Source organism: Lates calcarifer, linkage group LG1 (assembly GCF_001640805.2).
Source record: "Lates calcarifer isolate ASB-BC8 linkage group LG1, TLL_Latcal_v3, whole genome shotgun sequence".
In the NCBI taxonomy this organism is placed as follows: Eukaryota; Metazoa; Chordata; class Actinopteri; family Centropomidae; genus Lates; species Lates calcarifer.
Genome location: NC_066833.1, coordinates 10,147,102 through 10,164,528, shown reverse-complemented (window position 1 = coordinate 10,164,528; position 17,427 = coordinate 10,147,102). Strand labels below are relative to the sequence as shown.

The 17,427-nt window shown below is 40.4% G+C and overlaps 1 protein-coding gene across 2 annotated transcripts in view; it reads right to left on the bottom strand.

Annotated features, from left to right (window-relative positions):
• ube2f (ubiquitin-conjugating enzyme E2F (putative)) overlaps nucleotides 1-11,446 on the bottom strand; it is a 35,460-nt gene extending 24,014 nt beyond the window's left edge. Inside the window, exons 1-4 of one of the 2 annotated variants that reach the window (XM_018682274.2) lie at nucleotides 11,210-11,446; nucleotides 8,700-8,876; nucleotides 6,937-6,966; nucleotides 4,527-4,592 (exon numbers count right to left, since the gene is read on the bottom strand). In XM_018682274.2, coding sequence (XP_018537790.1) covers nucleotides 4,527-4,592; nucleotides 6,937-6,966; nucleotides 8,700-8,814 — 211 coding nt within the window. In that variant the 5' untranslated portion in view covers nucleotides 8,815-8,876; nucleotides 11,210-11,446. The remainder of the gene's footprint in view (nucleotides 1-4,526; nucleotides 4,593-6,936; nucleotides 6,967-8,699; nucleotides 8,877-11,209) is intronic. The other variant, XM_018682273.2, reaches the window with a different exon arrangement.
• Nucleotides 11,447-17,427: the final 5,981 nt, after the last annotated feature.

The following is a 17,427-nucleotide window of genomic DNA, read 5'->3' as shown; positions in this document are numbered from 1 at the left end:
TAAAAACAACACAGCACCTTGTAGGTGATCTGCTATAAGGCAATAGGGATATCAGCACTAATCTGTTGATTCAACACAATTTCAATTCACAGAGTGAGAGCGGAGTCTTTCTTCATACCTCTCGTGGTGGAGGTAGATCCACTGCGAGAGTCAGCTCAGTCCAAAAGACTGTGGCGGTTCCACCTACACTGTAAATATTCAAGTCACAAATTTCGCGACTCAAGGCAGCTCACACAGCCAGCCATCATCTACACTACTATTTTTAAACTTAAAATAATCTTTTTTGCACGTTGCAATGACATTTTGCAGATCGTGCTGCAGATTTAGATGTTTACTGAACAAAAAAAGGACACATCAGGATTTTAAGAAGACTGGACAATCTCCTTTTTTATCCAGCCACAGTCTGCTTTCGTGCTTCCCCACCACAAACAACCTCACCAAGAGACACACCTTCACATGTCACACCCTCACTTCAAACATACATGCAGCCTTTGTTGAGTTAGTATCTCTGACTACCTGAGTGTGGCAAAGAAAAATCATATGAGAAACATATTAGCCATCCCACCCAGATTAATTACTGTAATTGTGATTTCCCCTGTAGGAAGGCAGAGTGATGCAGAGTGACAGGTACAAGGCATAACTGGTGTTGACAGATAATTATTGAGTCTGACAGAGCGTTGAAACACATCAATAACTGCAAGCGCAACAGAAAGATACCACTTATCTGAGACCAACCAGCCCACCAACAACAATGCTTCTGTTTCTCACAGTGCTGGAAATATAAGATGATCATGGAAATAACAAAGTAGTACTACACTGAAAGGCAGCATTAAATACTGTCTGCTCTCTCAGCTACGCTGTACTCTGACTGACACAAAGCTGTACGCACTCTATTTTGCAGAGCTGAACTTCTGATGACCGCGTAGCCTCGCCTTGGCCGTCCACCAACAAAAAAACATGTGGTTGTTTACCCCAAAACACCTCTCATAATTGCTGTTGGCTTAATCCTTTGTTTGCTATGTTTATCTGTAATAACTTCAGGCTAAGCACCAGCAAGCACTAACACTGGCGTACTAACTGAATAACTGAAACCCAAATGTGTCGAGGGTCTAACCCACACAGTGCTCTGTGCAGGCTGAGCATGTGTTTGGTCAGCCAAAATTCTGAGGGTATTGACTAGACTCCAAAAAAGTACAAAGACCAACAACAATAAAACAATCCAAATTTTTACAACAATGCAGAACATCTCCGGTTTAGGACCCCACACCAAAGTAGGCTGCCACAAAATGGCAAGAACCAAAATAACACTGGAGTAAATGTACCTGACCTTGCACCTGTGGAACAGCTGTTAACAGAAGACTGAACTTGACCAAAAAAGTAATCCATGGTCATACAGACATATTGAAGACGACTGTGAGATACGGTTGTTGCAAAAGGTCTGTGTACTGGTACAGGAGGATATAAATAACCGTATTATTTTGGGCTCACTGTCTGTCTAAACTATGTTTTTTCCATGTATGTACTTTGTTCAACGCACACTATGGCCTTTTGCTGACCGTAAAACATGGCCCCTTAAAGAGTTTTGCTCGTACGCTCTATGCAACTTCCTGCAGTGGTGTGCACAACAATACATGAAGTATCCACATGCAAATCAAGCAGAAAAAGTACTAATCTGAAACACAACAAGTGTAATTTGTATGCTGATTTTCACTCACTATTGTATCTCCATTAATCCAAACAATGACATGTGAGAATGTGCTGCTGCTGTCCCCATTCCTCAGAGACACAGGGGTGTGAGGCCACAGGGTCACAGCGCAGAGCTGTTGCATGGGAAAAAGGAAACTAAACGAGACACAACAAATTTGAACTTGAAAGACAATCGACAGAGCTGAAGCTTTCTGGAGGGATTTTTTATGTGAGATTAACAAAAACAGATTTATAAGTAACACAAGATAAAATAATCTGCTTTAAACCACCTGCTGTTTTTCAGTTAGATCTGGGCAAACAATCTGACACAAACTGTGCTGTGTGCGTTCATGTGTGTGCATATCTGTGTGCTCTAAATTTGGGTTTTTGTTTTGTGCCTTTTGGTTTTTGAGTAACGTGAGTGAGATGATTTGAATCAGTCTCTTTTGTTAAAATATTAAAGAGACAGGCACTTTTGATGATGAAGACACTGAGTGGCTTACCACTTAAAAAATAACAAGAAGAGAAGAAAATACAAAAGAAAAAAAAGACAAGGAAAGAAGCACTTCCATGAGCCGCGAGCTATAAATTCTCAATGTGGTAAGTCAAGATGATTTGCTGCACTTGGTATGAGGATATTGACACCTGCATCCTGAGCACTTCCTTTGCATTTTTCATTTTCCTGCCTGACCACAATTACTTACTGTGCTGCAAATTGAAGCTTTTGTGAGGACAGTATCTGCCTAACACAGTATGATGACAATAGAAAAATGAGACGACTACAAATTAACATCAGAGACATCACACCTCAGTGTGTTTTTTTTCTTACTTTCACTACTTTTTTATGAAAAAGATATTAAGGAATGTAGTTACCTGACTAGTGTTTTTAGAAAAATGTGGAGATGGCTCTACAGAACGGGCACCCTGACTAAAGTATGTTAACAGAATTCCCCTTTTGTTGCATTATAGGGTTCTATGACACATGCTTATAAGCCTGTTAATATTTTGGATCTGATGCTGCAATTGAATTATGTACTGTATAAAATATAAAGTTTTACTGCATTAAAACAGCAGATGCATCACCTGCCTAACATTAAGTGGAGCAAGCAGGCAAGAGGAAGAGAACAAAAAAAGGGGGAGCAAACAATGGACGGAAAACAGAAATGGCAATAGAGAGAAGAGAGTGTAAAACGTAGAGAAAAGGGAGGGTGGACGTGTGTGGGTACATTAGGAGAGACAATGCTTTTGAATAATTGAGCAAGTCTTTCTCTGAGAACTCAATCTCCTTATCAACTCCTCTTAAAGAACATGACACCAAACCTTTTCCCTAATTGCTGATCTTTGCTTTTCTCTGCAGATTTTGCAGACAAAGGCCTTTGTGAAACCTAAGCTGAATCTGGGTGGCAGGGAGACAGATGACTCACAGGCTCATGAACACGAGGGCGCGCACACACACACACACACGAACGAAAACAGCTTTAAAAATTAGGTATCACAGCATCTCAGTTGACAAAAAAATGATGCAGCTAGTTTCAGCAACTCTCTCATAAAAAATTTACCAAACAAAATAAGTCACACCTCTCACATGTAGCATTTAATGCGACCTTAACACAAAGGATGTTGCCAAATTAAGGTCAAGTTTAAAAACTTCATGGACTATCTGGACAGAATAAGAATCAGCAAACGAATACTGGAGGATGCAGTATGGTGTAAACTTTCAGTAGTTAACATCAGAGCTGCATCAGTTTTCATAATTACATATTTTACTAGTTATTTTAATGATTATTTTAATGACTAATTAGAGTGTTATCTTAAACTGACAAAAACCCAAGAATTATCTGGTTTGGGTAAATTTTGATTTAATTATTTGACGTTAGCTGACTATTCTGCACAATTTTTAAACACACGTCTGGATTCATACCTGGCAAACAGTTTACATGTTTTAACTACACCCAATTAAAAGTTTCTTTTGTTGCCCATTTCTTTCCATTTGTTGTTTCCCTTGAAGCCCTTGAAGAGCAACTAGAATAAAGAGATGAAGACAGATTGCCACACTTAAAAAACGAGGGAAGTGAGAGGGTGACATTGGGTTCGAGGACAGAGAGCGAAAGTGTGTGTATGACAGATAGAGAGCAGGGAGTGAGAGGCAAGAGGGACTCCAGTGACTCAGGTAATTCCACACCAGGGTGTTTGGTTTGTACAATATTCGACAGGTAGCCCACTTAAGGCTGGAACACTGCTGAGCCTGCAGATTGGATTCAGGGAATAATGACACTGCAGCCGAAATGTCGAAATACAGGGGAGACTGGAGAGCCATTTAAAGGGAATACTTTATAACACAAGCATGGACTTAGAAACAAATTGCTAACACTTGCAGTCTCCCACTCCATCACACAAACACAATATCCTCCTCCCCCACAAGCTGCACCCACACAAACCCTACATATTGTCTGGAAGTGTGGTACAAAATGAAAACTAGTGGATTAGGCTGCATGTGCTTACTGCAGACCACAGCTCTTTGAAGAAAATCATTTTGCAGAGCACACTGTATTCACAGAACTGTGTCACATTAAGCGGACATTTAACACTTTCACTTTTTCCTCATGCTTAAAAATGATGGCACAAAATAATTAATTCTAAAACAACATTAGACCAAAAATATTGCTGCAATAACTGTATGGAATATTAGTGATGAAGGATGAAGCCAAAATGACATTAGCTGTTACAGATTTTTCTGCTTCTCATTGTAACAAAACCAGTCATCCAATTATTAAAGCTGTTATCTCAGTAAGAACAGAATAAAAGATAGTTAAAAAATAGTTTTCCTCTCGTGCTCTTACCAGGAGACACTGCCAGCTGAAAATGATGCAGCTTGTCTTCATCTGGGAAACTGGCTTTGCATGTACCTGAACAAGAACAAATGGGGGAAGTGGGGGGGAGAAAGAGACAATTATTACTTATTGGAGTCAGAGGTTAAAGCCAAAAGCAGCTTCCTTATTGTTTGTGTTTCATTACAATCTTCCTCAGTCACACTGTGTTCATACAGTCTACACAAACTGCAGGATTTACTCTAAGTCTTGTCTAAAACAGGCCTGTGGGAGTCCCTGCAGCACCACATTCCCCCCTGGTGTCCAAGAACATTTACTGCATTCAAGACATCAGCAGGGAGCGTGTTTTTTTTTTTTTTTCAAACCATGTTCACATGTTTCATATCCAACTAAACATCACAGCAGCTCTTTCCTATGAAGAGCTCATCATTTTTTTTGTTCCACATAAAAAATGTAAAACATATTCTGAAACCTCTAAAATATGGGATGAATGTAAAGTCAACTTTGAACCGAATGCAACAGCTCATCTGCTTTTCAGTCAGAATGAGCACAGCATCTCCTATGGGCTGCGTGTAATATATAGCACTCTACAAATAATTGATGACCATCTGAAAGTCAATTTGTATTTTTCAAACCTTCTCCCCGCCCAAGCTCATAGATCATTTATGCCAACTTGGACTACATTACGGAGGAGAAATGTGAAGTGAAACGTTTGAGCAAATGATAAAACAGAGAAATTTCTTAAATATCACATGCCCCCAATAATCATTAGACATGTCAAATAACATTAAATAACAGCTTATTAAAGTGCAAGTTGATAAGTTAAGTATAAAAACATGTTTATGAGTGTGTGGGAATGTTTGAGAGTCCCCATCTGACGCTCTTTTTGTCAGTCCTGAAGTGAGTTCTTATATTAATTCGACCTGTAGCTTGGGAAAAAACCATTTTATGGTGGAACTGTCAAAGAGGACGCCTTTCATAAAGCGACCCGCCACCTTTGATGTGTCCCCACTCGCTGCTGAATCCTGGCTTTCACCTGCTCTTCAAAGCTACATCCTTGCCTGCCTTGAATGCATCCTTTGTTTGTGAGTACAATTTGCCTCCAGTTTGCCTCTCATTTTCCTGTCCATCCTTTGCTACTTTACTATGTTCTTGCTTTTGAAAGACAATGTGGCTATATTAACCTCTACCCCTGATACTATAGGTTTTGTTCCTACATTTTCCATGACCTACAGTATATTAAGTATATTTTAAGTGTGTCAGTTTTCTCCAAATTATACCTTTTGATATATCCCTGCATTAATACTGGGGTGTAAAGATACCAGTAGCAACACAGTGTGCATTTTGTGAGGTTTCAACTTCAAATAGTAGCAAACAGCCAAATTCTCAAGGGGGCTAAAAAATTCACAGAGGAAAAAGTTCAATATCATTTTTCACACACTGTGTCCTTAATGGTGTTCTGGCAACACCACTGCTCATTTAGTGTATATATGAACAGCTCCCCTCTTCCTCTCTTCCCTGAGCTATCGTTCCCTCCTGTGAAAATCCATCATGTCATACAGCCAGTCCAGATCCATGGCACACAGCCAGGCTTTCATGAAGCGCAGAATTGAAGCCTCATTAAAATCAAAAGTAATCTTTACACAGGGCCATGTTTCATCATTGTTGTTGGTAATGGACTACAGCACAGGCTGTATAGGCACTGATGGATGTGCAGTGTCCTAATTTCATCCCGTGTGTTCACCTACTCCCTCACCCAGTTGCTCACATCACTTCCAACAGGATGTTAACCAGTGATCCTGGAGCAACTCTACTGTTTGTTTGGAATGTATTCTAAAAAAATCTGAAGTATAGTCATGAATAGACAAATGTAGCTAAGCTCCCAGTGAGCAGCAAACATACACACTGTTGAGTAAATGCATGCAAGATCCCAGTGACCGACGTTTTCTACATGTCCGTAGATTTTGTTTTACCAATACTGTGGAGACTAACACTGCTGAATTGTCATTTACTGTGAGCTGTGTTTGTTCTGGCAGATAAAATATAAAAAATAAAAATTCTTTGATGCAAACTCGTCGCTTTCTTGCTTTCTACTCAACACTGCGCAACACAAACTATGGCGTTTCATGGTCCTCAGCTGCGAGGGAAAACTCATCAGACCACAAACAAAAACAAGCATGCAGAGTTCAGCTAAGGCAATTAGACTGAATTCCGCACTCGTGCATAACAATAATCAGATAACTGACTGATATACTGTAGTGCACAATCTCAAACACAAGCCAGCACTGGAATAATAGTTTAGTCTGTTCAAACAAATCCATGTAAGCATGGGGAAGAAGGGAAAGTGCAATAAACTCCGGAGGAATGAGTGTGACTAACTAACTCCATTGCTGCAGCGTGCAGAGGTGTTCGGCATACTTACTAGGGAGATTGGCTTCAAGTTCTGCAACTTCTGTTGAGAGAAAAAAAGAAAGATGAGTAAGAGAGAAGCAAGAGGACAAGAGTGCCACAGACACAGACAACTGCTCACTCTGATGTACGTTTAACAACCACCAGGAAGATGTGGAAAGAGTACAGGGCTGTTTAGCTGCTGTTTCCCCCGCTAGGCTATCAAATGGGTTGTCTGAAGAGTAAGGCAGTGCTCAGTCTCTCTGGGAAGTTCATGTTGCTGTACTGGTGTGTCAAACTGAGAATCTATACAAACACATTCTTCGAGATGAGTCTAATAGTAAGGTGCTTTGATAACGCTCATAGGATTTTCTTCCACTTATCCCCCTCAACATGGAGGTCAGAGCTTAGAGTCTGCTAATTAACAGCTCCCTCCAAGTTAGTAGGGAGTTACTGTTTTGCCTAATGAGACCAACAATAGCTTTTATCAGAGCAAGTACTCTTCTCCATGACCAACTAGTGCAAAATGTCAGGTCCTATTCACGCAGAGAAATTCTACCTCAAGACCACCTACAGTTTATTCCAGTGCCTCTCAGCTGTGCAACACTTAAGATTCCTCCTCTGTGGCTGCAGGTGTGTCTCTTTGTCCCAGCAGTACATGGTTTATTCAATAAGCACTAGAAGTTCTCTGAAAGCTAATGGTCAGAACAAGACCAAGATAATAAAACAATCACGCTCCCTTGGCAAGAGCAGGAAAGATAGGCAATAATAAGATCTCATCAGGGAGCAGTGTGTGTTCTCTTGGCTTTTGCAAGATGGGCTGCATTTAACTCGAATATCGGTGTGTTAGAACAAAATAAAAGCCTGTCATCCTCAGTTTGAGCGATATTAAGTGCTGTTCTGAGGCCAGCTCACTTGACCTTGTAATTATCGCCGTTGTGGGTACCAAACTAAAAAGACCAACCAGATCTATTCCAGTACCAGAAAAAATGACTTACACAAGGCCATGGCAATGCAAGTGTTATTCTGCAGGGCATTACACTGACAGGTGTTTGTAAGATTTTGTCCACTCACATTCACATAGAAATCTAACTGACAGTAGACCAGCTTCAGAGAAACTAAAGCTGAATCTATGAACAATAAAATATTTTCTACAAGCTCTGTCTAAACAAAGCCTGTTCATTCACATTCTTGGGCAAATCAGGTCACTACAAATCACATGAACACTTACCTCAAGCTCTCACCTTAATCTCACTGGTCATAGTAAATGGGTACAAGTAAGAGCACAGACTACAACACAGAAAGAATGTGGGATGGAGAAAACAGCATGGACAGCGGTGACAGGCTGAATGAGACAAATGCAAATGGGAAGGTCAGGGACAACTCTTTGAAATTCAAAGGGGAAGTAAAGAGGCAGGTGTCGGGAAGTTGCCTCCCAGGGCATTAAGAGGATTCTATGAATAAAATCCCAATGAGCAAAATGGACAGAGAGAAACAGCTGGACGAAGAAAAGGGAGGATGGCAACAGAGACACAGAAATAGAGGGAACAACCCAAACATTCCTACACATTTCCCTACGTTCTCATGTGTCAGTGTTAAAATAAAAAGAACGACAAACTATTTTTGCCTTCACTGTTTGTCCTCAAATATATCTGGTGCCTGCTGTCTGATGTCTGTTGCTTTAAGACATCAGTTAAGATATTTTCTAACCTGCATTTGAACTTGAACACAACACATTACAGTGACGACCGCAACAATGATCCCTTCTTTGACATCTGGATGCAGTGACCCATGTACCTTTGGTAAGGAGGCGGTCCCTGATGGAGACCCTGTGGGTGGAGTCGGAGGCTCCGGAGGCACGGCCCGTCTTTCCTCCATCATCCCTCTTCAGTTTACTGGCCAGTGTAAGCATGGCTACGCTGCTGTGATCTGCCTCGGTCTGCCCCACACTGCACTGCACTGCTTCTCAAATGCCTGGCGATCGCACAGACCATAAAGAGAACGGAGGGAAAGAAGGGAAAAATGCACATGAAATTGGAGACATCTGTCAGCGCAAAAAAATTGTACACATTCGGGTACTGGCAGCATGTCCAGGCTGTATCCTGCCCCCCAATGCTGCACAGATTAAACAGATATAGATAGGATGGACAAAAGAAGAGAGAAGAGTCTTTCAAGATAAATTATATCCGAGGCCAAAGTTCAGTTCTGCTTCTTTAGATCCTCTCACATCAAAGTAGTATTACTGCATCAAGTATCACAAAAAATAGATTTTCAGCCCACACATATTCAGGCCGTCCACAGTATGGGTCCCATTGCTAAGAGATAAAAAGGGACAGAAATGGCAAGTGTTTAAAGGTGAGATACAGAGAAATGATGAGGTTCAAGTCTACTTATTAGGCACACTTCCTCCAGCAATAAACTGACTACTTTGACACCATTTAATTACAGTGGAATAATAAAGTGCTTGACATCAATTAGAGAAGCCAACTGCAATTGACTCCTGCCAGAGGTTACAAGTTGTGTAACAGTGTAAGTGTTGAGTTATAGTCTAATTAACTATATGAGATTACCTGCATTAAACTGAGGAAATTTCCTTTACACATATGCCCAATCTCTACAACAGATAAAAAGTGTGCAGTAAAAGCTTAAGGGTTAACATTCATGGTAAAACTAACATCTAAATGAAAAGGCTGTGCATTAACAGTTATGGTTTCTAATAGTGGTTATTCAGTTATGGGGCCATTGTAAGCAACAGAGAATTCAGAGGTTCATTGTCAAAAAAAAAATCTCTTCTCTAACACTCAGAAGTGAGTGTGTCAGACAGAGAGGAGCCAACAGTGGCATTTTGCATCGCTAAATAAATTCAACAGACTCACTGCAACAGCTAAGTAGCAGGAAAACAAGAAGAGTACTTCAACGTCATGCTCCTGCCAACTTTCCTATTAATGCTGGTGCAGCGGGCAGCTATTATCTGTCAGACACAAAAACCTTCAACACGTCTTCTGGTAACAATCAATGCCACTTTAATTGTTGATAATTTGGCATCAGTTGTATATGCATTACATAATTAGACAACAATGTAAGAAAAGAGGGACTGCAACTGAAACTGATGTTATCAGTTTATCTAAAAATGTAATTATTCAGAAGATTAGAGAAGATTCTGGAATTCAATACTTCCTGGTTACCGGAAAAAAACGTGACGTGAAATTCAAAAACAAACAAAATGGCAACATGCACAGACACACTGCTCGTACCACTCAGTTAATGTCATTAAATCAAAGTAATGGTCCCTGCTGATGCTCCATTTCACCTGTGCTCAAGCCTTCTGTCTTTCATTCACTGTCGTACAGTATCACATGTGGAACGGAAGTCTTTTACTCTCTCTCTACAGGAGCACTTCACTTCACTGTGTGTATCCAGTCTAAGCACTGTGTGAGCTCATTTGGAGGGGGGGGGGGGGGGCAGCAGTAGCAGTGAGTGAAGGTATCAGGTAACAGTGGGCCTGTAAAATGTGTCTCACTGAGTCTGACTCAACACCCACCTGCCTCAGCTGTCAGTCACTGTAGCCTGGCCCTGCTCACTGACACAGACTACCTGGATGTTAGTCAAATAGCTGCAGGGTCAGAAGCTGTGCAGCACAGACAGACAACAGAGCAAAAATAGAAAATACAAACACACAGGATGATATATGTCTTGCCTAACAAAGAAACACACACACTGATCTTGTGTAATAACACAAAAATGCCTACTTCATAGGCACAAATCTCATAACTCTCAGCAGATTAAGCTTATTTACTAAAACCACAGCACATGGGGTGAGGTCAGCTGTTGAGTAAAATGGGTGTAGCCTGTCTATATTTGTATAATGTTCCTTATAACTCACGATTGACAAAAACGAAATGCTTCAAACTAACACAAACACAAGCAAGTGCGTAACCCACATGGTAAGGTCTCCTGAGGTCCTGAAAGCGAGTTATATAAATGTACAAATTAATGTTTGAGTAAATACTTTTATGAATTAAGTTAGAGCCTCGTCACTGCACTTGTTCGGCTCGTTAACCCACCGGAATAACAAACCGCTAACGCTGCTAATCACAGCTAGCTAGCCACAATGTTCAAGCTTAAAACCGGTCTCAGCTCAGGGTTTATTCCTCGCACATGTGGGTGAGCGCATGAAGAAATGTCACGTTTTTTAAATCGGTGAAAACACGGGTTTAAGTTGTTTTCAAAGTGTCTGTGCTAACCAGTGTTAGCTCGCGTGTTATCTCAGCGTTGTTTCTTGTTTTTTTTTTTGTTTTTTTTTTTACCTGCTGTTTCAGAGCTAGCGCTCCGTGCTACACCATAATCAACCTGCTCTCCTCTGTTCAAGGCGCCGTCTGCAACTCCAGCCGGAGACTGTAGCGGGCACGTCCGACTGTAAATCACCCCAAAAACAGAGGATTTGGAGGCTCAAAGTGGATTTAAACTGACTGGGGAATCAGCTGTCAGAACTTCGCTCCGGCGTCATGGGCAACGGAAGTGCAGCGAGTGCCGTTCGTTATTGTTGTCCGTGTAGACATGAAAGGCGATAAACAGTTCCGCAGGAATAGTACCCGTGTTCCAGTCGGTTCTAGTATGTTCCAAATATTACCTAAACCTACTATTACAATTATTAAATCTGGTAATTAGTGATATGTTTATACTATTCATCAATATAATTATTTATGATGTTTATTTTCAGTTATTTGTTATATAGAAACCTAATTGGCACACAGCCCCCCAAAAAAGATTCTTCCACCTCCCCCAGATTCTATTTTAATTTAGCTAAAACAACAACAACAAAAACAAAGCTATCAAATAGAATCAAAAGAAGGATAAAGCAAGATAAAAAGCATAAAGAGCAGTATTTACACTGTTGTCCTGGAACAGGACAACAGTGTAAATTCACGGTGATACATCAACAGCAGTTGCACAACTTTTATTTTTAGTTTTCATCTGTCTTTTATTTTTGTCTTATTTATTTAATATTTCATTCATTAATCTTTGCCATATTACACACAAACAAAATTAGCAGGTTAATAACATTTTCCACATCTCACAATTTCTGTTCAGTTTAAAAAGTGCACAATAGCTCTAACATGATGCTTCAGCAAGAAATACACACACACACACACACACACATACACACACGCGCCTTGAAAAGGGCACCATTTGCAAAACAGAAAGCCAAGACTCGCTGTTTGACAGAACAGCTCACTCACTTGTTGGAGCAAATCCAATTCACCCTAAAGTATTTGGACTAGACTGTGATTCACTCAGCCAGTTGTTATGGACCAAGGGGCATGGGAGGCTGTCACTGTAAATAAGAACATGTACTTGACTGACCTGCCTGGTTAGATGAAGGATTTAAAAAAACAAAAAAACAGGAGACTATTAATCTTGGAGCGGCTGATAATATTGTCTTCTATCTACATGTGTTTAGACAGGTGCTGGCCATCAGGCTCATACGCCAAACGATTCACCCCCGTGACAATGTTATGTTCATCCGCTCTTCCTCACACAGTGTACCTCACACACTGCTTTTGTTACTCAGCAGACGTCAAGTGAGGATAAAGCCTACATCTGTATTTAGTTCAGCTGTAACAAAGTCGAAGCGAAAAGCTGAATAAACTCTTTAACTAAGATTTAATCAGCTGAATATTGAAAAATATATATAAGGCAGATTAGCATCTGAACAATTAAAAGAAAATCAGCACAAGCGGAGGAGGATGAAACTTTGTCAAAAGGAAGAGATAAAGAAGAGTAGATCATAAATCCAGATGAAATTAAGAATTCTAGACAGGGGAGACAATACTGTGAACATACTTAAGATATCAACAAATAAAACTCAGACTTCTCCTCATATGACCCATAAGATGGAGAATCCAGTGCTGAATATAAAGGCATTCACTTTGAAATAAAATATTTCTGTCACTTCTGGGTCTTCAGGCTCAACAACAGTGTAGAGAGGGGGATTTTAAAAAAAGTTTCTCATGCTTTTCTACCCAAAGGGAGCAATTAACTGATGGAGGATGCGCCTCAAGGAATTTCAGACTTATGTTTATCTTTTCAGAAACCTTTCAAAAATAAGAAATATTTAATTAGCTTCTGTCAACTCTGATGTGTGCAGCCCAACAGTGACTCCACCTAAAGTCAGGAAACATCTGCTGTCTGCAAAATATTAGGATTTGTCTCCTGCTGCTGTGTTGTGTACGATCCAGAGGTCGGGTTGTCTTGAAGGCTCTAAACCTGTCTTCCCACTGTCTTCTTCATCTCCCCTCATGTCTGGGATCCTGTTGTACTTGTGGAAGAAGTCACTTGTTTTGTACAACTCGTGACCATAAATACCATAAATACACCCCTCACAATGCAGACACTATTCTGTGTACTCACTTGATTTTGCATCAAATTAATGTGAAAGCATTATAAGCCCATTTGTTGATTTACTTTTCCTGTCTAAAACAGGTATTTTTTAAACAGCTCTAAGATCCGCAGCCATGATAGCAGCATTGTAGCTAGAAAAAAAAAGTTTGGCTCAGGAAACTTTGACAGCAGACATCTGACGGCCAGCCAAACGTGGGCATAAACACAGACTGCAGTCACCCCTGATAAATTCTCCAGCGTTCACACAGAACTGTGAAGATAGGTCTGGCTGTGCGACACTAACCCTGACATTACAACTGGAAAACAGGTTTGAACTATTAATAAATCTCAGTGAGATGGAAGTGGAAGATAACTGTTGATGAGTTGGATGGTTTTGTTATGAGCCAACAGAAAGGGGCGAATAAGTTTCATGTGGAGACCCCTCAAAATTATTCTACATGTGGATGCCAGTCCCCTAACCTCTCCTCCCTTCACTCTCTCCTCTCCCTACCTTGCTGATAACACAACAACAAAAAGAGACGACAAAAGAGAGAACAGCTCTCTCCTGCCTGGACTGATGTGCTCAATAAAGCCAGCATAGTTACTAAAAGTCTTAGGGATATTACCAAGAAGCTAAAGTCACAGATAAAGGAACTGGATTTGATGTTAATGGATGCAATGAAACTGCACCACTGCATCTCTACTCACCATCATTCAAACCAACACCAATGCAAATCTACCTGGCATCAGAACAGACAGGAGAAAAACACCAATGTCCTTGCCCCTCTTCTGTGATCCCAAATGTGCCTCTTCTTTTTCCTTTTGGGCATTCAACTAAAACTTGGTCAGACCAAGTTAAGAGTGCAGCAGTTTTTATTGAGTCAGGATTTATGAATGAAGCAAGAGGACATAAGAAAAGCAGCTGACTTGCTATTTTGTCCACCACATGACAAATTACATTGCAGTCACTCAGGTAAATGCTATGCTAGAAATGTCTCAAACAGCTGAATGCAGGTGTCAAAAAACAAAGAGACTATAAAGAGACGCTTTATTTTTAATTTAGAAGTGAGAAATGTAATGCAGTCCTTATTTAACAGCATTGCCAAAATCAATAGTAATGCTTGGATGTTGTTTGCTGCTGTTGACAGGCTGACAAAGCCTGTGTCAGCAGCCTGTCACAGATTGATTTTGTCTCATTCTTTCCTGACAAAATTCAGGAAATTAGACAAGCTGTCAGTTCCACTTCATCAGGTCGAAGGGTCTGTATTGTCCTTGCATCCGGCTCAATTAGCATGACCCAGATCGATCCTATTAACATATAACCTTGGATGAAATCATCTGAAATCCTATTCCTGCTGCCTTGAAATTCTTCCTCCTGGCTGTTTCCAAAGTGTCTTTAACTGCATGATCTTCAGCAATTAGTCAACACCTCTCTACTGTTAGGCCAGTTCCAGTGCCTGAAAATGAAAAAAGAACACTCTAGATGACTCACTATGAATAATTATAGGACAATATCAAACCTCTAGTTTTTAGGCAAAGTTGTTGAAAAGGCTGTTTCAGCAGCTTAAAACCTTCTTGGCCCTAAAGAATTGTTTTGATGTTTTCATTGGGGATTTCAGTCACACCACAGCACAGAGATGATTTCTATAAACATACCACCAGGTGACTAAAGTCCCATACAAGCACTGAGTAAGCATAAAAATCGAAATTTTTAAAAAATTAGTTAAATAAAGAAAATTTTATTCATACATATTGATATTGCTGTGTGTCTCTTTTTCTTTTTTTATTATTATTTTTTTTTTTTAATCTTTTGTTAATGTCTTTCTATCAGTGTAAGCACTTTGCCTGCACTATTACTTTGTTGGTGAAAGGTGCTATGTAAATAAACCTGCCTTGCCTTTAAGGTAAATGCTAACATCAGCACACTAACACGCGATGTTTAGCAGCTATAAAGTCTACCATGTTCACCTCATTAGTTTAGTGTGTGAGCATGCTAATGTGTTGGAATTGGAATACCATGTCACTTACAACACTGTGTTATACAACCAATCACTGTGTATGAACATGAGAGTCACATCTGGCTGTCAGTTCAGATCAGACTGTGACTGTGACTGCAGCGGCAGTGACAGCAGCCCCAGTGGCTCAAATCTTAATCATGTAGAAACAAAGTCTTACACCGGGGGCTTTGCTCTCCCTGTTGGACCACATGACCCAGATGTGAGCATAGTGTCCACTCAGTTTAAGAGAAAAAACTTCTCTGCAACAACATGACTAATGCACATGTCATAATACTACAAATCCTGTTATATACTGTATGTTTGCTTTACTTCAGCTGCACTGTAATCATAGAGGGTGTTTAGAAAATATGTGCAGGGTAAGTCTCTACCAGACACCCGTATGTCATGTCAGAAAAAAGACAGTTACAGTTACATATTACAGCACAGCACTTTGTCAGGTGACTCCAAACATTGGTTCTCCATCTAGGTCACATTAGATCCGGTGTAAATTCCCAAGATGGAGCTCAGAAAGAGTTGAGACTGTAACTTGATGTGGCAAATAGGATGTCTTTCTGCAGTAAATAGACTCTGACACAGAAGAAAAGTTGGTAGCAATACTGTATATTGTCATGCTGTCCTCAGGCATGTGGAAAGCTCATGTGATGTACAATGTTTTCAAGTAGCAGGCCCAAACCAAAATGACTCATGCAATTACTCATGGGACAAATGTCCCCTTTTTTCCTCCAGTGTGTTACGGAATACACTCCACATTCTTTTGAACATATCTTTCCATGGTTAAGAAGGGCTATTAGCTTCAGCACAGCACACTTTCACTGAGGAGATGGAAACATCTGTACAGCAGACACACACTCACTGTTTGACACAACAGTTTGCTTGGTTTGAAGCCGGTCCAACTCACTCTGCAGAACAAATGAGCATACTCAAAGTGTGATTTACTATCTGCGCCCGGCATCGCTGATGTAAAGAGGTAGCCCATTTCCCTCTGTTACAAATTACACATGCCCCCAGACAAATGCTTAACACCTAACGTCCTCCTGAGTGTAGCTACTGCTGTTTAAACATTGTGATCTTCTTTCAGTTTGAATATGGGCGAGGGAACGATTTTTCTCCTGACTGATGCAAATGAGGATGCAAATGAGTCCTAACTCATATTTGTATATTCAAAAATGCTGTAGTTTTGTGGTGGACTTTAAGCTGCGTGAATTATTCATATTTTCCAGATTCATTTTGACAACCTGAATATATAACATTTATAATGACATCTGTTTGAAACACATCCATTTATGACATCTATAAAGATGAACAGATTAGAGACTGATAAAACAGATCAATAAAAATAAACCAGCTGAAGCTGAGTGTTTGCTGAGTTTTCAGAGGGAGCTGGTGTCACAGGATGGAAGACTAAAGTTTTCCATCAGTAATCTTCTAGACAACAGCACGTGACATATCTGAATCGAAATAGAAAGGAAGGCTCAGATCTGCCAGATGGTGATGGTTTTTATCCTGTTTTCTCTGTGCATGCTTTAAATTTGATCAGAAAAAGAAAAGAGGATGGTATTGTGATTACATGACTACTAAACTAAAATCTTAGAAAATGTTCCTTTCCTGCCAAAGGATAAAACCTGACAGCTTCCTGCCTCGGTTCCCCCGGGTGCAGGCAATTCAAACACGTCCCCTCAGAACACCTGCATCAGTCAAACAGTCAGGCCATGGCCTCAAGTTCTGCCCGCAGCTACCAGCACAGATTAAGACTCAAAATCCAACAAAGAGACCAGACATCACAGGTTAGGTCGTGTAGCATGTGTCTGTTTGTGAGGAAAGTGGATAAAAACAAAACAGTGCAGGATTCTGTTGAAGCTGATCTTCCACTGGTGGAAAAACCAGCAGAGAGTTTTCCACCAGTGAAGCAGAGAGATTCCACTGCAAAGGGCATGACAAACATCACAAACAGGAGATCAGTGAAGAATCAGTCAGCCAAACACAAGCTATTTCTTGAGTTCAAACAGCTGAAATCAGCTATGTGGTTCATCACTACAAGTGACCTCTGACCTCCATCCTCTGTTATTATAAAATACTGATTATAGCTGCTAAAATGAATTTTCTCTTGAAAAGGTTCCAAGCTGTGA